This window comes from Saccopteryx leptura, unplaced genomic scaffold (assembly GCF_036850995.1).
Source record: "Saccopteryx leptura isolate mSacLep1 unplaced genomic scaffold, mSacLep1_pri_phased_curated manual_scaffold_60, whole genome shotgun sequence".
Lineage (NCBI taxonomy): Eukaryota > Metazoa > Chordata > Mammalia > Chiroptera > Emballonuridae > Saccopteryx > Saccopteryx leptura.
Window position 1 is genome coordinate 51,787 of NW_027095742.1, and position 22,850 is coordinate 74,636.

The 22,850-nt window shown below is 59.6% G+C and overlaps 1 protein-coding gene across 4 annotated transcripts in view; it reads right to left on the minus strand.

The window, feature by feature from the left end:
- Positions 1-4,290: 4,290 nt before the first annotated feature.
- Positions 4,291-22,850, minus strand: part of AFAP1 (actin filament associated protein 1) — a 126,491-nt gene continuing 107,931 nt past the window's right edge. For all 4 annotated transcript variants that reach the window (XM_066358126.1, XM_066358128.1, XM_066358125.1 and 1 more), the window contains 5 exons: positions 22,299-22,413; positions 17,499-17,663; positions 15,855-16,045; positions 13,265-13,426; positions 4,291-8,417 (listed from right to left, as the gene is read on the minus strand). In XM_066358126.1, coding sequence (XP_066214223.1) covers positions 8,391-8,417; positions 13,265-13,426; positions 15,855-16,045; positions 17,499-17,663; positions 22,299-22,413 — 660 coding nt within the window. In that variant the 3' untranslated portion in view covers positions 4,291-8,390. The remainder of the gene's footprint in view (positions 8,418-13,264; positions 13,427-15,854; positions 16,046-17,498; positions 17,664-22,298; positions 22,414-22,850) is intronic.

Genomic DNA, 22,850 nt, shown 5'->3' on the forward strand with positions numbered 1-22,850 from the left:
TAAGAGGAAGGGAAGGGAGGGAAGAGGAAGAAGAAGGGGAGGGAAGTGGAAGGAGAGGGGAAGGAGGGGAGGGAAGTAGAAGGGAGGGAAGAGGAAGGGGAAGGGAGAGGAAGGGGAAGGGGATGGGAGGGAAGAGGAAGGGTAGGGAAGGGAAGAGGAAGGGAGGGAAGAGGAAGGGAAGGGGAAGGAGGGGAGGGAAGAGGAAGGGAGGGAAGGGGAGGGGAGGGAAGAGGAAGGGATGGAAGAGGAAAGGAGGAAGAGAAAGGGAGGGAAGAGGAAGGGGAGGGAAGAGGAAGGGGAGGGGAAGGGAGGGAGGGAAGGGGAAGGGAGGGATGGAAGAGGAAGGGGATGGGAGGGAAGAGGAAGGGTAGGGAAGGGAAGAGGAAGGGAGGGAAGAGGAAGGGAGGGAAGAGGAAGGGAAGGGGAAGGGAAGGAGGAAGAGGAAGAAGAAGGGGAGGGAAGTGGAAGGAAAGGGGAAGGAGGGGAGGGAAGAGGAAGGGAAGGGAGGGAAGAGGAAGAAGAAGGGGAGGAAGTGGAAGGAAAGGGGAAGGAGGGGAGGGAAGAGGAAGGGGAAGGGGGGAAGGGGAGGGGAGGGAAGAGGAAGGGTAGGGAAGGGAAGAGGAAGGGAGGGAAGAGGAAGGGAAGGGAAGGAGGGGAGGAAGAGGAAGGGAGGGAAGAGGAAAGGAGGGAAGAGGAAGGGAGGGAAGAGGAAAGGAGGGAAGAGGAAGGAGGAAGAGGAAGGGGAGGGGAAGGGAGGGAGGGAAGGGGAAGGGAGGGATGGAAGAGGAAGGGGAAGGGAGGAAGAGGAAGGGTAGGGAAGGGAAGAGGAAGGGAGGGAAGAGGAAGGGAGGGAAGAGAAAGGGAGGGAAGAGGAAGGGAAGGGGAAGGATGGGAGGGAAGAGGAAGGGAAGGAGGGAAGAGGAAGGGAAGGAAGAGGAAGGGGAAGGGAGGGAAGAGGGAAGGAGAAGGGAGGGAGGGAAGAAGAAGGGGAGGGAAGTGGAAGGAAAGGGGAAGGAGGGGAGGAAGAGGAAGGGAAGGGAGGGAAGAGGAAGAAGAAGGGGAGGGAAGTGGAAGGAAAGGGGAAGGAGAGGAGGGAAGTGGAAGGGAGGGAAGAGGAAGGGGAAGGGGAGGGAAGGGAAGAGGAAGGGAGGGAAGAGGAAGGAAGGGGAAGGAGGGGAGGGAAGAGGAAGGAGGGAGGGAAGAGGAAGGGAAGGAGGGAAGAGGAAGGGAAGGAAGAGGAAGGGGAAGGGAAGGAAGGGGAAGGGGGGAGGGAAGAAGAAGGGGAGGGAAGTGGAAGGAAAGGGGAAGGAGGGGAGGGAAGAGGAAGGGAAGGAAGAGGAAGGGGAGGGGAGGGAGGGAAGAAGGGGAGGGAAGTGGAAGGAAAGGGGAAGGAGGGGAGGGAAGAGGAAGGGGAAGGGAGGGAAGAGGAAAGGAGGGAAGAGGAAGGGGAAGGGGAGAAGGGGAGGGAAGAGGAAGGAAAGGGGAAGGAGGGGAGGGAAGAGGAAGGGAGGGAGTGAAGAGGAAGGAGGGAGGGAAGGGGACGGGAGGGAAGAAGAAGAGGAAGGAAGGGAAAGGAAGAAGAAGGGAGGGAATAGGAAAGAAGGGAAGGGATGGAAGAGGAAGGGAATAGAGGGAAGGAAGTGGAAGGGGAGGGAAGAGGAAGGAAGTGAAGAAGAAAGGAAAGAAGAGAAGGAACAGAAGAGGGAGGGAAGGGGAAGAAAGGGAATGGAGGAATAGAAAGGAAAGAGGAAGGGGAGGAAAGGAAGAAAAGAAGAGAGGGAAGGGAATGGAGGGGAGAGAAAGGAAGAGAAGGGAAGGAAGAGGAAGGGAGGAAAGAGTGAAGGAAAAGGAAGGGAGGGGAAGGGAAGAGGGAAGGGAAATGGAAGAAAGGGGAAGGGAAGGGAAGTAAGAGGGAGGGGGGAAGGGAGTGAAGAGGAAGGGGAGGGAGGGAAGAGGAAGGGAAGGAAGATTCTCTTTCCACAGCCTTGAAGATAGCAGTTTTCTTACCCACCATGGGCAATGGCTACTTAAAAGGTGTTTGTCATACTCAGTTCCCAAGAGGAGGGGGCAGGCCATGCCAGGCCACTCAAGGAAGCAGTGGGCCAGTCAAGATGTGGAGGGAGGGCACACCTGCACATGATTTTTTCTGGTGGTTTCCACAGTGTGGCAGGGCAAGCAGACTTAGGACCGGCTAATCTGACTCCTTTCAGGGGCAGTCCTGAGTGTCTGGCACTTGCTCTGGGTGGGTGGGGGGGAATTAGGGCAGGGGACAGTGGCTCTGTGTGAACCCCAGGGAGCCCCACGGAGGAGGGGGTTGGCTTGCACAGGAAAGCTGTGCATGCAGGCGAGCCCTTCCCTAGGAAGGACAGTCCCCCCAGGGCAGTGAGGTCCCAGGTGTCAGAGCATCAGAATGAAGAGACAAATGGGGAACACAGGCAGCCCCCCCACCCCGCCTGAGGCGCTTCCAGGATGGGACAGCCTCTTGGTGTTCAGGACTAGCAGGAATTTGCCCCCCAGGTCAAGGGTACCTGAGGGTGTCATGAGTCACCTCCCCTACTGTGTTCCTACTGTATTTGGAGTAATTGCTCCTTTCCTAAGAAAAAGCAGCCATTTTAACAGCTCCATCAAGTGGACTTGATGCCCATCATAAAACGCCGGGGTCATACACACTTGTTTTCCTGCCTCCATTAGAAAAGCTGGTGAGGCACTATGCTGCCTGTTCCCCAAGTTATAACTCATAGGACAGACAATCCCTGGTCAGCTCTGTGCTTTCATAAAGCAAAGCCCAGAGCTCGGGTGTCCTCTTGCTAAGTTTGAAAAGAAGTGAGAGATCCATCCCCTTCACCCAGCAGGCCACCAGGACATAGCCTATGTTCAAGGCCCAGGAAGGGTCAGTTAATAAAGCTTTGATTATCAGAAGAAATTTAGGGGAGACCTACCTCCAGACAGCCAGTGGGGGCAGGGAGGACTCAGAGGGGTCTGTCGTGTGCTGAACACTAAGGCGCCCTGGGAGCACCTGCAAAGTGATGTCCCTGCCACCTAAGGTGGCCTGGGGAGCTCCCCTCCCCTCTGACCTCTGTGGTCACTTTATAATTATAATAAAAGGGGACTCTCTGATATCTGTGACCGGCCAACACTGTGGGATGAAGGAGGCCACACTGGGTCATCTGGCCCTAGCGGATGTGGAAAGGTGGGTCTAAGTGGCCACTGTGTCTCCTGGATGTCCCTGGGTGCCACACACCTCTCCCTGCCACATCAGACTCCTGGCCTGGCCACCGCTCCTGTGAGCTGCTCCACGCGTCCTGCCCGCTTCAGGCCCAGCAGGGGAACCACCTCACCTGCACTGCTCGCGCCACAGTGCTCCTCCTCCGTGTCCTGTGGCAGGGGCAGCCCAGCGCAGCTGCTCAGCCGTGGTCTGTGCAAGGGCATTAAATGAGCAGGGTGGGCTCAAGGGGAGCTGTGGGGGAAAGAGCCAGCCCCCTTGGGGAATCCCTCTGTCAGCTTCATCTGCCAAAGCAGTCAGCCGTCAGAGTGGGCGTGTGCACCTGGGGAAGCCCTGCAGCACCTGCCTGCACACATCCCCCTATAACCCCCTACCATCACCCTGCCCACATGCACCCCCACCCCCATCATCACTCTGCCCGCCTGCACCCCACCCCTACCCCCCACCGTCACCCTGCCCGCCTGCACCCCCACCCCCATCATCACCCTGCCCGCCTGCACCCCACCCCCACCCCCCACCGTCACCCTGCCCGCCTGCACCCCCACCCCCACCCCCATCATCACCCTGCCCACATGCACCCCCACCCCCCACCATCACCCTGCCCGCCTGCACCCCACCCCCACCCCCCACCGTCACCCTGCCCGCCTGCACCCCCCACCCCCACACCATCACCCTGCCCGCCACCTGCTCTCCTGGGGCTGGCTGCCTCCGGGCATGCCGCCCTGTCCCCTCCTTGTAGAGCCCGACCCTCCGCCTTACAGGAGCCCCGCAGTCCTGCCATCTGTCCACGTGTGGGAGCTCCAGAGAGACATCCCACCTCCAGCACTGGGCATGGAGCCCAGCACCTACCAGGGCACAAATGTTCCCCTAATGGGATCTCCGCACCCACGGATTGAAAGCCCCTTGGAAACACCAGCTAGGACTCCCTCACGAGCAAGGTCCTCGCCGACAGGAACAAGGCACACTACTGCCCTCCCTGGCCAGTGGCTGGCTGCAAACCGCCTCACCTTGACCAGGAGGAAGTTCACTTTGCTGTCCCTACAAACCAAGTCAGTAGAGACACAAGGCCTGGCCGGAGAAGTTTTATTGAGGGTACACAGGTGTCACGCCACAGGCGCCCGTCCAGGCTACAGGTGTGAGCCAGTGGGAAAGTCCCCCCATGAAGACGTTCCAGTGAGGCTGCTACATAAAAGGGGTGCAGTTTTTTCCTCTAATAAAACCTCCCACTTTATGAATTAAATACATTAAAAAACAGTGAAAATGTGTAGTCATTTCAAATGGGCATGACCAATATAAAAGAAAGCTTCCCTGCTTTCTGCCAGCTTCTTTCACAGAGAATTTTAAATATGACTTTAGTTTGTTTTTTTAAAAAAAATACAATAAGGAAATAATTACATTCTTAATATGAAAACGTTTTACAGTGGACAGCCGTGGTTAAGGGATGTTGAAGGTCTATAATTTTAAAAGTCGATGTTAAAAATGTAAACATCCTTTCTCATTAGAAAATCAAATACAAAGATTATCTTATAAAAAAACACCTTTGGTCCCTAAGAATGACGACCTGGTGACCTCGTTTTGAAAACCGCTTCCATGCCCACAAGGAGAGGTGGTGGGCGGTGGTTGGGCTCTGCACCGGCGAGCTCTCCTGGACGGGTGGAACTGAAGACATCTTGGGGAAGGTGGCAGGGGGTATGGGTGTGAGGCCGCTGTGCCCGGGTGACAGGCTGTCCAGCCTGGGCCGGGTTGCGGGGCAGGAGGCTGGCTGCTCCTCCCGAGAGGTTGTGTCGTGTGCACGTGGTGCAGGGACGTTGGTTCATCTTTAGTTTACTTCACAGTGTCAGCCTGGCCTGTCATGGAGACAGTTAAGACAGCAACAACAGCAGGAGCCAAATGATTATAATAACAACTGTTCTCTTTAAAATAATGCCATGACTGGAAATTGTTTCCCACTAAAAGTTGCCTTAGGAAAAGAAGAGGAAGGCAATAGGTGAGCATGTAAATGTTGCTGTGACCCTTCTGTAACTGAGGGGCACTGGCTCCCGGAGGGGCTGTTCCTAGGACCCCCCCGGCGGCCCCAGAAGGCGCCTGTTGCACGGCACGGTGGGTGAACAGGCGACGGCCCGGGAGCCAGGTGTGTGGGAGAGCGCACCTTCCCCCAGGGCAGCGTGCCGACAGGTACACTCGGGAAGAGCAGGTGGGACCAGCCACGACTGGGTCGCGCCCACAGCCTCCGACCATCCCCGGCATCACAGCTGTCCCCTTGGACACCTGCACACCAGCCCCAGGTGTCATCCTCATTAAAACGAGCCAGACGCCCCTTCCCAGGGTGGCCTTCAGGGCCTAGGACACACGTTTTGAAACAGACTTTGCAAAAAAGGCAAATCGCCCATCAGGTAGTTTGGGGTTTTCAGAAACAGTCACAGCTCAGGAACAGCGAGAGGGACACGGTGCATCAGCGCTGGGGACGAGACCGGCTCTGCGGCTGTGGTGTGTCCAAGGTCACCGAGTGGCCCCGAGAGAAGAGCTGGGGTGGTCGTGAGCAGGGGCCTCGCCCGAGTCCGGCGTGCGGGATCCTCACTCCCACCCCGGCCTGGTCACCCCGCAGTGGAACCGTCTGGAAGCCATGCAGATGGCTGCCAGACCCCGCTGGACTCGACGGAGGGCCTCCACCACACCTGCACCCGCACCCTCGTCAGTGGCACGGAGAGCTCCTGTCACATCGTTTCTGGGTAAAAACGTTACAGAGATGGAAGCGTGGGGGGAACCTGAGGTTGATGGCACTTGACCAGAACGATGTGGGGAGCAGAACCCTGAGCCTCCAGCGCGGCTTCAGGCCCAGCAGAAGGGAGGGGTGGTGACCGCCAAGAGGCGCCACCCACCCTCGTTTTCGCTCGGGACCCCATCCATTTGCCCAGCACTGTGTGGATGGGACCGGGGAAGGAACGGTGACATCTCCGAGGAATCGGCCTCACCCACTGCCCCCACACACACTGGCTCTGTTATAATGCACCTCAGACCACCAGGGCGGGCAACCCCTGGGACGGATTTGGGGGGCGGGTCATGAAACGATCACCATAGAATTCTGACAAGATGCCTAGCGTGTCTAAAATGTACAGGTATAAATTAAAAACTATATTTATTGAACATATACAAATAAATAACTTATTTTGAAGCAAATGCTTTAACCCTCCACGAAATCTAAGAATGCAGAGGGGAACGTCAGCAGCCTTGTCCTCACGGGACCCCTTTCCAACGGCCCCGCGGAACCCAGCCGGGGCAAGCTCCCCCCTCCTCAGAAGGCTCGTGGTTATGAAAGCGAATTAAAAACCAGGTGTTACAAACACCACAGGTGTCCGCCCAGAGTCTGAAGGCCCTGGGTCTTGGGTGCGGCCACGTCAGCGCCGCCCACCCGGCCAGGCTAAGGTCAACTCCAGCCGCCCAGGTCCCACTGTCTGGTGACGGTCGGAACGGAAGGTCCCTCGGGCACCACTGTCTGCCTAGCACAGCAGCCAAAGCCTCGACTGCATCTGACCCAAGGCAGCAAAAACGTGCGGAAGATGAGACGTCTGTCCCTTCTCAGAGAGGCAGCTGCGTGGGGTAAGTGGTCCAGCCTTCGGTGCTGATGGACAGCAGGAGGGCAGACCCATCCCTCTCGGCCCCGTGTGGACTGCCTGGGGCCAGCCCTGCTCGGTGCTGTGGCATGTGCCTCCCCCGCTGGCCTGTGTGGGGCGGCGGTCAGAGGACACTGCCCGGTGAGGACAGGCCAGGTGACAACAGCTCGAGGCCCCCGCCCACCTGGGCAGACGGCTTGTGGCAAGCCCCAGCTGCAGGCAGAGGGCAGTGGGACAGCTTCCTGCTCCTGCTCCTGCCGAGACCCCTCACTCACCAGAGGCCACGTCCTGCCTGAGCGGTCACATCTACACAGCCATCACCTACGACCCCACCCTGACCCCCGGGCCCAGCGAGCGAAGAGAGGGCCTTGGGACGAACTCAGGGACACAGTGTCGCTGCCATCTGTCACCGCACCTGGCGAGAATGGCCTAGGTGGCAGCCTCTCCACAGCCCCACATTCTGGTGGAAAGCCACTCCACGTGCAGGCCCGTTCCCAGGCATCGGCCTGCCGAGGGCCCCTGGGTGACTACACTGTCCTGATTCCTGAGGGGTCCCTGGAGCCAAAGGACAGTCTGGCTCTGAGGCCCGCAGACTGGAAGCCAGCTTTCTCTGTCCCCCTTGTGCCTTAGTGCCTGGTCACCCCAAGAAACACCACACAGGAGGCAGACAAGTGATGAAGAGGCCCTACGTGGCCCATGCGCCTGGAGAAGGGGAGGGTGCCCGAGTCCTCGGATGCATTTATGGCTTCCACCTGCAACCTGGAGGGGGCTGGACGCTCGGGACGGTCTGCTCATGCTCCGCGTGCTGTGGTTCTGACCGCACGATGTCCAGCCCCTCCCTCTTCACAGGTCGGACCCCTCAGTCAGTGCCCTGTGAGAGTAAGGTGCACCATGGGCCCCACGCCGCTGCCGCTGGCCAGCGCCCGAGGGCAGGAGGCGGTGGGTGCTGAGCAGGGGCCGCACAGGGGTGAGGTATCGGAACCCCCCGCTGCCCTTCAAAAGCAGTACAAATCATTAATAAAAATAGGATACAGAACCTCTGAGAACCCTGAGAGCTAAGTGCAACACACAATAGAAAACTAAAAAGTCTAGAGACAACGGCAGCTTTTCACGTCCTGGGGACAAAAGCGTCTGTCCAGAAAAAAGATTAAAAGGTAAAAACGCATCACAGCATAATTCTCAGGCCTTTACCTTTAGGGGTGAGGACGAGGGACAGGCATGCAGGAGGGGGACACAGAGACCCAAGTTCAAAGCTCTTGGTGACGGCCACCCCACCGGTCTCTGCTCCCCCACGCCGGGCCTGACCAGGGCTCGCGGCACCCCCGGTCAGCAGCCGGCTGGCTGGTGGACACTGTACCTTCTGCACCTGCCAGAGGCCTGTCCTGTGTTACCTTTCTTCCCTTCGTGTCTGTTAACAAATCGAGTGGGAAACCGGGTGTTCCGGGTAAATGTCTTTAAGGGGTACCATGATACAGTAGGAGTACAGGTGAGGGTCTGGGTCACAGCGCGTCCCGCTGCGGGTGCGGCCGCGTCCTGCTCCACAATGTCCGCCTCTTCTACGTCCCGTTCTTCAGCTCCCATTCCTGCCAAGGGAAGCGAGTGTGAGAGCCAACACACAGCAGGCGCCATGGCGCAGTGCCCGCGGCCTATGGAGTAGGTGCGCAGCCACCGTGGAAGACGAGTCACTGCGTGACCGGATATGAGACCAAGGCGAGTCCTGCCGAGGGCGTGCGCGTGCCCCTGAGGCTGAAGGAGACAACCGACCGGGTGGGGCCCCCACCACGCACCTGGTCACCGAGTGGGGCTGCCCCAGCCTCAACGACCCTCCTGGAGGATGCACTTGTGTAACTGTGACTCTAACTCTGACAGTCAAGACTGAGATAACAAACACTTCTGCTGCATCCTCATCTGCATCCCCATCTGCATCTCCATCTGCATCCTCATCTGTATCTTCATCTGCATCCTCATCTGCATCCCCATCTGCATCTCCATCTGCATCCCCATCTGCATCTCCATCTGCATCATCATCTGCATCCCCATCTGTATCCCCATCTGCATCATCTGTATCCTCATCTGTATCCTCATCTGCATCTCCATCTGCATCCTTATCTGCATCCCCATCTGCATCATCATCTGCATCCCCATCTGCATCATCTGCATCCCCATCTGCATCATCTGCATCCTCATCTGCATCCTCATCTGCATCCCCATCTGCATCCCCATCTGCATCTCCATCTGCATCATCATCTGCATCCTCATCTGTATCCTCATCTGCATCTCCATCTGCATCCTTATCTGCATCCTCATCTGCATCATCATCTGCATCCCCATCTGTATCCCCATCTGCATCATCTGCATCCCCATCTGCATCATCTGCATCCTCATCTGCATCATCATCTGCATCCTCATCTGTATCCTCATCTGCATCCCCATCTGCATCTCCATCTGTATCCTCATCTGCATCCTCATCTGCATCTCCATCTGCATCCTCATCTGCATCCCCATCTGCATCATCATCTGCATCCCCATCTGCATCATCATCTGCATCCTCATCTGCATCCCCATCTGCATCTCCATCTGTATCCTCATCTGCATCTCCATCTGTATCCTCATCTGCATCCTCATCTGCATCCCCAGCTGCAGAGGACGAGGGGCTTCCATGGGGCTCAGTTCTCAATCTCAGGCACAGACTGAGAGACCAGTGGACACTGACAGTCACAGAATGACAGATGGACATTCGTTTTTGGGGTTTTTTTGGTATCTCTCTGAAGCTGGAAACGGGGAGGCAGTCAGACAGACCCCGCATGCGCCCGACCAGGATCCACCCGGCACGCCCACCAGGGGGCGATGCTCTGCCCATCTTGGGTGCTCTGCTGCAATCAGAGCCATTCCAGCACCTGAGGCAGAGGCCATGGAGCCATCCTCAGCGCCCAGGCAAACCTTGCTCCAGTGGAGCCTTGGCTGCAGGAGGGGAAGAGAGATAGAGAGGAAGGAGAGGGGTGTAAGGTTGGTGGATAATGGGGGATGGTCATGTGGGTAACTCAGACCCGCCCACTTTGGCTAGGACCGCCCACAATCAAGCCCACCAAAGGAAGCTTCCCAGGAACCATTTGGAAGGAAGCGATCGTCTGCCAGCCAGTGAAATTTCACCACATCATAGTAGCTCCACTTCCCTAGAGGGACCCTTTAAATATCTCCCACGCGGTTTAATCTTTGCAACTTCCCTGACCTCCATCTCTCCTCCATCTTTCTTTCCTTGAGGCCAGGGAACCTTGCCGGGCGGGATGTGCGTTCTGTACTCAATAAAGCCGTTTACTTATTCCACACTTTGCGGCTCCGGCCCTCTTCCTTATCGGCGGGGGAAAAATACCTTACATTTTGGTGCCGAAAACCCGGAAGGCATTAGAAGTCTGCAAGGACCGCTCCTTTCCCCTCCCCTCCAAGAAAGAACCAGGATCTTCGACTTACACCCACTTCGGCGCACGGTGCAGTAAGTCCCCTGCCTCCAGCTTTCCTCTCAGTTCTTTCCTCCGGAGACTCCCTATCCGAAACTGTAGCTACGTCAGGGAAGTCTTTTCCGTCCATCTGTCCGAGTGCGTGTGCTTGTCCCCAAGCACATCCACTTTCGTCCGTGGCTGAACCTTGTGTTTTTAGGACACTAATGCTCAAGTCTGACCACTCCGAGAACTGAGTGTGGCTGTTGGGGCACAGAAATCTCCCTCCCTAAGAAAGAAGAAACTGTTCTTCTTCTCCACTGTGGCCAGGCCACAGAACACACTCAATTAGCCTCCTGAAGGGACTTTCGGTGTTAACACCCTCACCAATTTAACTATCGCCAAAAAAGCTGGGAACTGATTGGAGATCTCTTACATACACGGCTTCTAATTATTCGCGCACCCGTCCTTAATCTCTGTGCCGCCTGTTCCACCGCGCAGGCCTTTTTCTGGCCAGAGAAATCTCACCTAAAACCTCTACTCCTGATCTTTTCTTCTCCGCGGACTCCAAACTCTCTCTTCCCTCCCTTCGCAAAAACCTGTTTCTTATTCGCCATCTACTACCATCTCTTTCTCCTCCCCTGCTGGCCAGGGGCCCCTCCCTTCACTATGTTCTCTAGTCCCGCCTCCGTCAGGCCTTTCTTAGCCTGGCATTGGCTCTTACACCGGTTTTCAGGACGTCCAACCCCAATTTTCTTTCAGCAAATTCCTGCCCTGTCTTGCCTTTGGCTTCAGCGTTTCCTGCAGGATCTGGGTGCTGGGCTCCCAAGAGCCCCCTCCTCTTATTCCCAAACCCCTATCCGGAACCTGTGAACACGGCATTTAAAGTTTTTAACGGTCCCAACTAATACAGGCCAAGGCTGTTTGCCAGGCCCACATGCAGCAGAAAGTAACGCTCCAAACCCTGACTCTTGTGGCAACCCTGAGACCAGCAGAGCCGCCAGCAGCTTGCTTTAAGTGTGGCAAGCAGGACCACTGGTCCTGGCAGGGCCCCTGCCAGCGGCTGCCCACTGAGCCCTGCCCTGACTGCAAGCAGCCCAGTCACTGGCGGAGTTATTGCCCCTTTGGGCAACAGGTTTTTCCTCAGCGCCTCTACGTGGAGGACAAGCCGCCCAAATGGAAGGCCAATCCAGCCAGGTGGGTGCATCGCTCAAACTCCTAGGACACGGCCTGGACTCGGAGAACCCAGGGTTCTGCAACAAGTGGGACCACATCTGCGAAGTTTCTCAACTTACAGCCACACAGATGTTCCTCCTGACACCCCTCAAAACCACCACTTTCTGATCTCCCCCTCCCCACAACGCCCCTATTCAGCAGGAAGTAGCCAGACGAATAAACGGCACCCTTTTTCTATTTAACACAAAAGGTCAGAATGTAAGGTCGGTGGATAATGGGGGATGGTCATGTGGGTAACTCAGACCCGCCCACTTTGGCTAGGACCGCCCACAATCAAACCCACCAAAGGAAGCTTCCCAGGAACCATTTGGAAGGAAGCAATCGTCTGCCAGCCAGTGAAATTTCACCACGTCATAGTAGCTCCACTTCCCTAGAGGGACCCTTTAAATATCTCCCACGCGGTTTAATCTTTGCAACTTCCCTGACCTCTATCTCTCCTCCATCTTTCTTTCCTCGGGGCCAGGGAACCTGCCGGGCGGGATGTGCGCTCTGTACTCAATAAAGCCGTCTGCTATTCCACACTTTGTGGCTCTAGCCTCTTCCTTCCTTCTCGGTAGGGAAAAATACCTTGCAAGGGGGAGGAGTGGAGAAGCAGATGGGTGCTTCTCCTGTGTGCCCTGGCCAGGAATCGAACCCGGGACTCCCGCATGCCAGGCCGACGCTCCACCACTGAGCCAACCGGCCAGGGCCAGATGGACATTCTTATCTCTCCCTCTCAGCACTACAGCCTGCAGAGTGAGGGTGTTCACTACAGCCTTGGGTGAGGGTCACCAGCGCTCCTGCCGTGAACACGCCAAGTGTGGAGAGTGGTGAGCACCTGATTGTTATTTAAGACCAGACCCACTGTGCAGAAAACAAGGTATTTCTAACCAATTTGGAATGTGTTCAGAGCTTCCTGAGAACAAAAGGAAGACAGCAATTAGAGGCCCAGGCTGGTGCTGGTGGGGGGGGGGGGGGCAGTGGCATCCGGATGAATTAACGTCGTCTTACCAAGTGTGGTGTTTCATAAGGCACACCTTCCATTACCACCACCAAGAAGTGATTGACTATAAATAGACTTTAAGCTTAGCATCACATGTGGTAGAGGCTGACTCCGTCAGAAGTCACCAGTGTGGACCCCAGAGGCCCTCCTGCATCTTGGACACTGGGCTGGTCAGCTGCGGGCGGGGAGGCTGGGCGGACAGTGTGGCTGCACAGAGTCCTGGTTCCCTGGTCCCCAGCCAGGAGAAGCCCGGGGCCCCGCCCGTCCCCACAGACCAGAGCTGCCGGCTTTCCCGACGCCGCACGGGAAAGGCCCTGAGGGGGCTCTGGAGCCCCACACCTGTGACACGGGCTCTGGACTCATGCGTGTGACACGGGGACTCTGGAGCAGGGTCTGGCTGCAGGGCGCCATGGGCACCACGTGTGACACGGAGACTCTGGAGCCCCACACCCGTGACACGGGCTCTGGACTCATGCGTGTGACACGGGGACTCCGGAGCAGGGTCTGGCTGCAGGGCGCCATGGGCACCACGTGTGACACGGAGACTCTGGAGCCCCACACCCGTGACACGGGCTCTGGACTCATGCGTGTGACACGGGGACTCCGGAGCAGGGTCTGGCTGCAGGGCGCCATGGGCACCATGCACAGAGGCACTCGGCGGGAGGCAGTGGCACTGACTGGAGAGGGACAGACCCGCCCCTCGCCCTCCCATGAGATCCTGAGGTAGAGTCCGTGCCGAGGCCGGGGAGGGGGCGCCCCAGGAGCAGGAGGGACCGACCTTGGCCTTCCGGAGCACATGCCCCCGGCAGGGGGAGCTGCCCGCCGGCTGGCTCTTCCTCAGGACGGCCGCGCTGTTCACGGGCACCGGGCCCTCCGCGTCGCTCGTCTCGCAGCTGGACAGGGGCGAGCTCTCCAGCGTCCGGTGCCTGAGCCCTGGCGACTGTGGACAGAGGGGCGGCCGTGGGCGGTGCGCTCTGCCTGCCACCACCATCCCCAGGGAGAGGTTCACCGGTTTATTGTTAACGGGCTTCAGAAATAGGCAAAAATAACATAAGGACACTAAGTATACACCACTCACACTCACACTCACATACATACGGTCTGTGCCCAATTCTAAGAGTCCCTTTAAACGGACGGCTGTTTTACAGATGGAGGCTCAGGGACGCTCTGGCCTGCTGGCTGTGCTGGGAAGTGAGGGGGGGGGGGGTCCCAGGCCACATCCTCTGCGGGGAACGCAGGCTGCTCCAGCCCCATCACGCAGCGGCCTCTACTGTGTCCCTCCACTGTGTCCCTCCACTGTGTCCCTCCACTGTGTCCCTCCATTGTGTCCCTGTACTGTGTCCCTCCACTGTGTCCCTGTACTGTGTCCCTCCACTGTGTCCCTCCACTGTGTCCCTCCACTGTGTCCCTGTACTGTGTCCCTCCACTGTGTCCCTGTACTGTGTCCCTGTACTGTGTCCCTCCACTGTGTCCCTCCACTGTGTCCCTGTACTGTGTCCCTGTACTGTGTCCCTCCACTGTGTCCCTCCACTGTGTCCCTCCACTGTGTCCCTGTACTGTGTCCCTCCACTGTGTCCCTCCACTGTGTCCCTCCACTGTGTCCCTGTACTGTGTCCCTCCACTGTGTCCCTCCACTGTGTCCCTGTACTGTGTCCCTGTACTGTGTCCCTCCACTCACTGTGTCCCTCTACTGTGTCCCTCCACTGTGTCCCTCCACTGTGTCCCTGTACTGTGTCCCTCCACTGTGTCCCTCCACTGTGTCCCTCCACTGTGTCCCTCTACTGTGTCCCTCCACTGTGTCCCTGTACTGTGTCCCTCCACTGTGTCCCTCCACTGTGTCCCTCCACTGTGTCCCTGTACTGTGTCCCTCCACTGTGTCCCTCCACTGTGTCCCTCTACTGTGTCCCTCCACTGTGTCCCTCTACTGTGTCCCTGTACTGTGTCCCTCCACTGTGTCCCTGTACTGTGTCCCTCCACTGTGTCCCTGTACTGTGTCCCTCCACTGTGTCCCTCCACTGTGTCCCTGTACTGTGTCCCTGTACTGTGTCCCTCCACTGTGTCCCTCCACTGTGTCCCTGTACTGTGTCCCTCCACTGTGTCCCTCCACTGTGTCCCTGTACTGTGTCCCTGTACTGTGTCCCTCCACTCACTGTGTCCCTCTACTGTGTCCCTCCACTGTGTCCCTCCACTGTGTCCCTGTACTGTGTCCCTCCACTGTGTCCCTCCACTGTGTCCCTCCACTGTGTCCCTCTACTGTGTCCCTCCACTGTGTCCCTCCACTGTGTCCCTCCACTGTGTCCCTGTACTGTGTCCCTCCACTGTGTCCCTCCACTGTGTCCCTCTACTGTGTCCCTCCACTGTGTCCCTGTACTGTGTCCCTGTACTGTGTCCCTCCACTCACTGTGTCCCTCTACTGTGTCCCTCCACTGTGTCCCTCCACTGTGTCCCTGTACTGTGTCCCTCCACTGTGTCCCTCCACTGTGCCCCTCCACTGTGTCCCTGTACTGTGTCCCTCCACTGTGTCCCTCCACTGTGTCCCTCTACTGTGTCCCTCCACTGTGTCCCTCTACTGTGTCCCTGTACTGTGTCCCTCCACTGTGTCCCTGTACTGTGTCCCTCCACTGTGTCCCTGTACTGTGTCCCTCCACTGTGTCCCTCCACTGTGTCCCTGTACTGTGTCCCTCCACTGTGTCCCTGTACTGTGTCCCTCCACTGTGTCCCTGTACTGTGTCCCTCCACTGTGTCCCTCCACTGTGTCCCTGTACTGTGTCCCTCCACTGTGTCCCTCCACTGTGTCCCTCCACTGTGTCCCTGTACTGTGTCCCTGTACTGTGTCCCTCCACTGTGTCCCTCCACTGTGTCCCTGTACTGTGTCCCTCCACTGTGTCCCTCCACTGTGTCCCTGTACTGTGTCCCTGTACTGTGTCCCTCCACTGTGTCCCTCCACTGTGTCCCTCCACTGTGTCCCTGTACTGTGTCCCTCCACTGTATCCCTCCACTGTGTCCCTGTACTGTGTCCCTGTACTGTGTCCCTCCACTGTGTCCCTCCACTGTGTCCCTCCACTGTGTCCCTCCACTGTATCCCTCCACTGTGTCCCTGTACTGTGTCCCTGTACTGTGTCCCTCCACTGTGTCCCTGTACTGTGTCCCTGTACTGTGTCCCTCTACTGGGCTTTCTGATGCCCAAGAGCTCCTCCTCCGTCTGCAGCGCCCTTGCCCACCCGGCAGCCGAGACGCCGGCACCATGACAAGGGTGGCCCGCTGTGCCGAGTGAGGCCGGGGACCATGAGCGGCCACTGCAGAGACGAGCTCGGGCGTTCTCTCTGGACGCCAGGATGGCGCAGCTGCTCAGGGGTGCGGGCAGTTACCTGTGGACTCGAGGTGCCCGACCGGGGCTCGATGGCCAGCCCCAGGGTGATGCCGCCAGCCAAGGCCTTCCTGAGGCTCTCCTTGACCTCGGTCAGCTCCAGCTCCAGGCTGACGCGCTCCGACTCCTTCTGCCTGCACTCTTCCTCCAGCGCCTTCAGCTTCTCCTCCAGGACCAGCTGCGTCTTCCTGCCTGGGAGCCAGAGGACCCGGGGCTGCACCGCAACGCACGGCGGAGCTCGGGGCCTGCAGGGGGCGCTGTGGGGCGCTGCCGTGAGCACCGCACTCAGGGGCACCTGGGAGGAAGCGGGCCTCCTCCCGACACCTGCCTTCGCTGCAGCTGGAAGGACAGGGACCGGGCTGCAGGAGGCCTTGCGGCCCACAGATGGGCCTCACGTGCTCATTGAAAATGTGACCCTTCCACGGTATGGCTTCCAAGGCTGCTGCTGACCTGGGAGGTCTGGAAACTTTCTGCTCCGGTTCTCCGGCTACTCCCTCAAGCTGCCGGACCTGCCCCTCAGCCACGCCCAGCCTCCTGCCCTACAGAGATGGCCGCAGCACCGTCACCGTCACCAGACGGCAGTGGGTGACAGCGACACAGCACGGCAGGGATGCGCCCACAGGGCAGCTGAGAACACTGTCCTGATGGCCGAACTGGCTGTGCAGGCGGCCCCGGTAGAGCGCGCTGCACGGGACACGGCTTCTCACTCACCCTCTGCACCGTCCCCGTCCGCTCCCGTCCAGGCCTCTCACTTGGCATGTGACACCCCCCCCCCCAGGTGGCCTTACGCTAGGGGCCACTTCCCGCCACCTCCTAGGACTCATCCGGACCTGCTCGGCCAACACCCTGCTCCTGGTCCTTACACCCCAGAAGCACGTCCTTCCACATAACCACGTGGGCAGGTGGGCAGGGAGTCGGACTCCATGTGCACACACACCAGCTCCTCCCCGCATGCTGAGCTACCCTGAGGCCGGCGTCTCCCCTCTGGACCTTCCAGTCTCCGCACCCGGGCGGGCAGCACCGAGACCCGGAGTCAGCAGCAGCCTGCACCCGAGGCGTGCCTGGAGCAGTTCCATCCCGAGCCAGGACCCACATCCCCGGCCTTGCGGCAAGATCAAGCCTGGTCCAGACACAGCTCCAGGCCGACGGCTCCCTGGTCCAGACACAGCCCCAGGCCCGACTGCTCCCTGTGACTGCTTTACCCGCACGTCCTCTCTGGGCTTGTTCTCAGGAAGCCGGCCTCGCCCCCGTCCCTCCCAACAACCCGGACGCTGCTGGCTCTCAGCTGTCCCTTCTCAGGGAATGCATGGCTCCTTGCAACTCTGCGGAGACCTCTGACCTGGGCTTCTGAATTTAACCCATCCCTGTGGCCTGTCCTCCTGCTGAGGAACCCAACTACCTCATCGCACTGGGAGCCTGGAAACCCGGGCCCTCGGGCTACAGGGCCTGTGCGTCAGGACGACCCCCGCCGTCAGCACCGGAGGCCGGACAGCTCCCCGCACAGGCCTGGAGGCCTCCTACCCGGCCCCTGCCCTGTGCTGACCAGCAAGCAAGGCTTCTGGAGCCCGAGAAGTAGTGTGCAGGACTCCGGAGTCGCTGGCCGGTGAGCAAGGCCAGCGGGCGGGGGGCCCAGACGTGCCCGTACCGGCATTTGCGTCGACGGCCGCCCGCAGGTCCCTCCGCTCCTTCCGCAGCTGCGCCAGCCTGGCCCGCAGGGCATCCTTCCGCCACAGCAGTTCCTCCTCCTTGCTCTGCAGCCGCTTGGCGTCGGCCTCGACCCGGTTCTTGCCATATTTGTACTGATCGGCATCTGAAAGACGACGTCAGCAGCGGGCAGCCAGGGTTAGCCGAGCAGACAGACGCCGGCCGCACAGCCCACACCGCCAGCCCGCTCGTCAGAACAAACTCAAAGCTACAGTCCTTATTCTGTTCATTCAGCTCGAGAAAGAACGAGACCGGTTTGAACTAGTTCAAATTACCCAATATTCTTTGAAGCAAATCTTAAACATGAAGGTAGAATACTAAGAAACCCCAGCAGGCGAGGTCGCTGACAGCGAACGCCTCTCACTGAGGAGGGGAGGCCATCAGCGTCAGACGGTCCCTGAACTGGGGCGTTCTCCGTCCTTTCAAAGCGCTTCACTAACGCAGTCACATCTGATCCTGTGGGTGTTTTGCCGGCCCGGGGGCGGCTGTGTCCCCTGCACGAGAGGCACCTGGCATGGAGCGAGCACGCAGGAACATCGGCCTGTGAACGCCGGAACAGTGAGGAAGTGGAGAGGCCGCCCCGGTGGGGCCTGGGGCCTGACTGCCTAGGTCTGTACTGCAGCTCGTCCCCTGCAGCTGCGTGAGCCTGAACCAGGCACCTGATCTCTCTGTGCCTCGGTGCCCTGTCTATGAAGTGGGGATGATTCAGAGGGTTGGCGTGAGGGTGAGCTCATGTTTATAAAGCACTCGGCGCACACGCGGGACGAGCACGGCATCAGATCAAACGCGTGAGTGAGGAGGGAACGGTCAGGGAAACTCGGGTCCAGCCAGAGCCACACACTGGCCAGCAGCACACCACCCGCTGACCCGGGCCCTCCCCTCTGCCACGCCGGTCTTTGACAGCATAGTTTAGAAAAGTCTCATTGGAAAAACACACTGAAGAGAGGAAAAGACAGAGAGGCCAACCGGAATGACCCAGGGTGACCCTTTTCCAAACCTCCACTGTCCCCATTTTCTTCTAACATTCAACCACTCAGACCTGACTTCCGCTCAGAGAACCTCAGACTTCCCGAGCTTCCGTTACCGCACGTCCCACGTGGCCGGAGTGCTCGTGTGCACGTCCGACCCCCTCACTGGAGTGGACACCGCTTTGGCAGAGTGTGGAGGACCGCGTTATGCAGAAGAGGAAAGGCAGGGACAGAGAGGTGGCCGTGGATGTCTCTCTGGGCCCCGGCTTCTCCAGCTCTAGGGCAGACACAGTGAGGTCTCCCTCGCGGGTTTGTTTTTTAATCTGACATTTGTACCTAAAACTGTCCCTGGCAGCTCTAATCATTGTCAGTAATGACACCGTCCTGCAGGGCTCTGTCCACTCAGAGGCCACGGTGAGCTGGGAACATCTCACCTAAACACTGAATTCACCAGTTCTGCGATACAAGCCACCGTCACCGCAATGAGAGGCCACACCGGGGGAGGCAGGCACGGAGCCCCCTCTCCCCACTCAGCGGTCCCCTCACTAGAAACCAGCGGGGCACGGAGAAGAGCCTGAGGGGGTCGCAGCACGAGCGGACCAAGCTGACTCCGGCAAACGCGGGCCTCACTCTCCACGGCGCAGGGTCAGGACGCGTCTGGCACACCCGGAAAAGTCTAAACTCCAGCCACTTGTTTCTAAAAATAAGACGCTTCCCCAACAAACCCTAAATGTCCCCGCCTTTTGTCCTCACGCAATAGACCCCGTCCAGTGATAATGCAACTGGCTGAATTCAGCAAAAACACAGAATGCGATTATTTTGCTCATCTGTCACCATGGGATGTCACTGCGGTTAATAAAAGTTCCTCTAGACGGGCTCATAAAATAAAGGAATAAACTGCCTAGGAAATAAGGCCAGCTGGTGACTGAGAGACTGTTGTGGGACTTGGGTCTCGCACAGGATGTGACACGCCCCCCCCCCCCCGTGACCACTGCTAGCATTTTAAGTGATGACAAACACACCGACTGCGAGACAGGAATGAGGTCCCAGAGACAGATAGTCAAACAAGTTATGATGGGGTTTGGCCCAACTGGCCCCACCCATCACGTGAAGAACAGACCAGTGTCCTTGGGGCGAAGGAGCCACTAGCACAGAGCAGTTCCGAGGCTGGCCCACGAGACGGCCACCCCGTGTGCCCTCAGATCTGACGCTCCTCTCAGTGCACGCGGCTCAGCTAGTCGGCAGGCGCAGAGGGTACCAGTGGGAGCGCCTGGCCTTGTCCTCAGTCACATGGACCCTGGTCTGCCGGCTCCATGGAGCCAGGATCAGAAACTACAGGCGCGACTTCCCAAGCGACCCGATCATACTCGCCGCCATTCGAGTCCAGGTCCCACCTGCCCTCTGGAAACCTTCCCCGAGCCAGACCCCTGGAGAGCCGGGGCTAGTGAGTACGAGGGCTGCGCCCCGGCCACCTGCACGTCTGCTGGGCCCTCGGTCAGGCTCGGCGCCCCGGCCACCTGCACGTCCGCTGGGCCCTCGGTCAGGCTCGGCGCCCCGGCCACCTGCACGTCCGCTGGGCCCTCGGTCAGGCTCGGCGCCCCGGCCACCTGCACGTCCGCTGGGCCCTCGGTCAGGCTCGGCGCCCCGGCCACCTGCACGTCCGCTGGGCCCTCGGTCAGGCTCGGCGCCCCGGCCACCTGCACGTCCGCTGGGCCCTCGGTCAGGCTCGGCGCCCCGGCCACCTGCACGTCCGCTGGGCCCTCGGTCAGGCTCGGCGCCCCGGCCACCTGCACGTCTGCTGGGCCCTCGGTCAGGCTCGGCGCCCCGGCCACCTGCACGTCCGCTGGGCCCTCGGTCAGGCTCGGCGCCCCGGCCACCTGCACGTCCGCTGGGCCCTCGGTCAGGCTCGGCGCCCCGGCCACCTGCATGTGCGCTGGGCCCTCGGTCAGGCTCGGCGCCCCGGCCACCTGCACGTCCGCTGGGCCCTCGGTCAGGCTCGGCGCCCCGGCCACCTGCATGTCCACTGGGCCCTCGGTCAGGCTCGGCGCCCCGGCCACCTGCACGTCCGCTGGGCCCTCGGTCAGGCTCAGCGCCCTGGCAACCACTGCTCTGTCTGAGCTCCACAGCCTGGTGACAAGCAGAGCTGCCCAGCGTCACCAGGGCCCATAGACGTGTGTGACCGTGTAACCTGGAGACTGGGGAGGGGGCTGCTGCCTGGGAGCGCGAGTATCCCGCTTGAGTCTGGCTCTCTGCTCGGCCTGAACACCTGGTCCTCGCTGTGGCTCTCTCACAGCAGCTGTGAGCCCGGGGAAGCCACTGACTCGCTCAGGGACCTTCCCACAACTGCACCAGGGGCAGACTGCGGCTCATGCCCTGCGGGCGGCTCTGAGAACTGGGCAGGAGAGACGGCACGAGCCCACCAGGGATGACAAGGACTGTGTGTCCTTGTGAATCAGGCTCCTCACAAATTCATCAACTCATCTCTCTCGAGTGCTTTGAGGTCCATGATGACCTGGGTTATTTCATCACGAAACCACAGTAGCCACTCATCTACATCCAACACACGGAAGCCAAGTTGAGTGTGTTATGTGACTTGACCAAAGTCACAGTCACCAACAGATAGATCAGGGACACCAACTGAGGTCCCCTGACCCAAAGCTCAGGGACGGGCAGCAGGACCTGCCCCTGCAGTTGCTGTGACTCAGAGTTCAGAGTCAGGCAACCACGCCTGACCAGTGGTGGCGCAGTGGATAGAGCATCGACCTGGAATGCTGTGGTCGCCAGTTCAAAACCCTGGGCTTGCCCGGTCAAGGCACATATGGAAGTTGATGCTTCCTGCTCCTCCCCCCCTTCTCTCTCTCTCTCTCTCTCTCTCTCTCTCCCCGCCCCCTCTCCAAAACGAATAAATAAAATCTCAAAAAAAAAAAGAGGCGGCCAGCTTGGACCTCTCTGCACACGACACGCACATGCTGGGTCAGAGAGCGGCACCCTCCTCCTCCCGGGGGTCCCACACGCGGCTCCCTCTCCGGAGAGCGGCACCCTCCTCCTCCCGGGGGTCCCACACGCGGCTCCCTCTCCGGAGAGCGGCACCCTCCTCCTCCCGGGGGTCCCACACACGGCTCCCTCTCCGGAGAATGGCACCCTCCTCCTCCCGGGGGTCCCACACGCGGCTCCCTCTCCAGAGAGCGGCACCCTCCTCCTCCCGGGGGTCCCACACGCGGCTCCCTCTCTGGAGAACGGCACCCTCCTCCTCCCGTGGGTCCCACACGCGGCTCCCTCTCCAGAGAGCGGCACCGTCCTCCTCCCGGGGGTCCCACACGCGGCTCCCTCTCTGGAGAACGGCACCCTCCTCCTCCCGGGGGTCCCACATGCGGCTCCCCCTCCGGAGAGCGGCACCGTCCTCCTCCCGGGGGTCCCACACACGGCTCCCTCTCCGGAGAGCGGCACCCTCCTCCTCCCGGGGGTCCCACATGCGGCTCCCCCTCCAAAGAGCGGCACCCTCCTCCTCCCGGGGGTCCCACATGCGGCTCCCCCTCCAAAGAGCGGCACCCTCCTCCTCCCGGGGGTCCCACACGTGGCTCCCTCTCCAGAGAGCGGCACCCTCCTCCTCCCGGGGGTCCCACACGTGGCTCCCTCTCCAGAGAGCGGCACCCTCCTCCTCCCGGGGGTCCCACACATGGCTCCCTCTCCAGAGAGCGAGAGGGGAAGCCCGCCCAGCCCCCACTCTGCAGACAGGCCGCCCAGCAGACGCAAGGAGTGAGCAGGGCACTTACTCGAAGGTGTGCGCTTCACGCCGGGGGCCGAATCCGGTCTCTTCTGCTGACTGCTCAGAGTCTTGCCTTTTCCTGGGACCCCATTGGAGGCGACCGGGGGCTTTTTACCCTTCAACTGTTGAAACGAACACAGAATGTTAAAAATACGTAAACGATCGACAACCCCTCTTCTGTTTTCTTTCTGCTCTGCAGGACATATTCCCATCTGAGTCTTTAACTTCCTGTTGTGCAGGACAGAGTTCCCGTCCAAGTCTCTAAGTACTATCTAGTACGGACCGAAAATGTGAGGGTGGCAGGCAGCAGGAAGCCAGTCTGGTTTATGCACGCTGGACGGCAGGGACGTCCCCAGCCTGGCTGAGAGGTCCTAGCGCTGAGGGACTCAGGCTGCCCACAGAGGGACAGCAGTAAAGCCACACACTTCCACGGGAGACGTCAGTGCCGCGGAGGCGCTGGCGTGGGCGAGTGCTGAGGGCCAGGCTGAGACTGCGGGAGCCCCTTCCCGGAGATGCACAGCTTCCTTTGGGCGGGGTGCACCCTGGGGTGCAGGCTGAC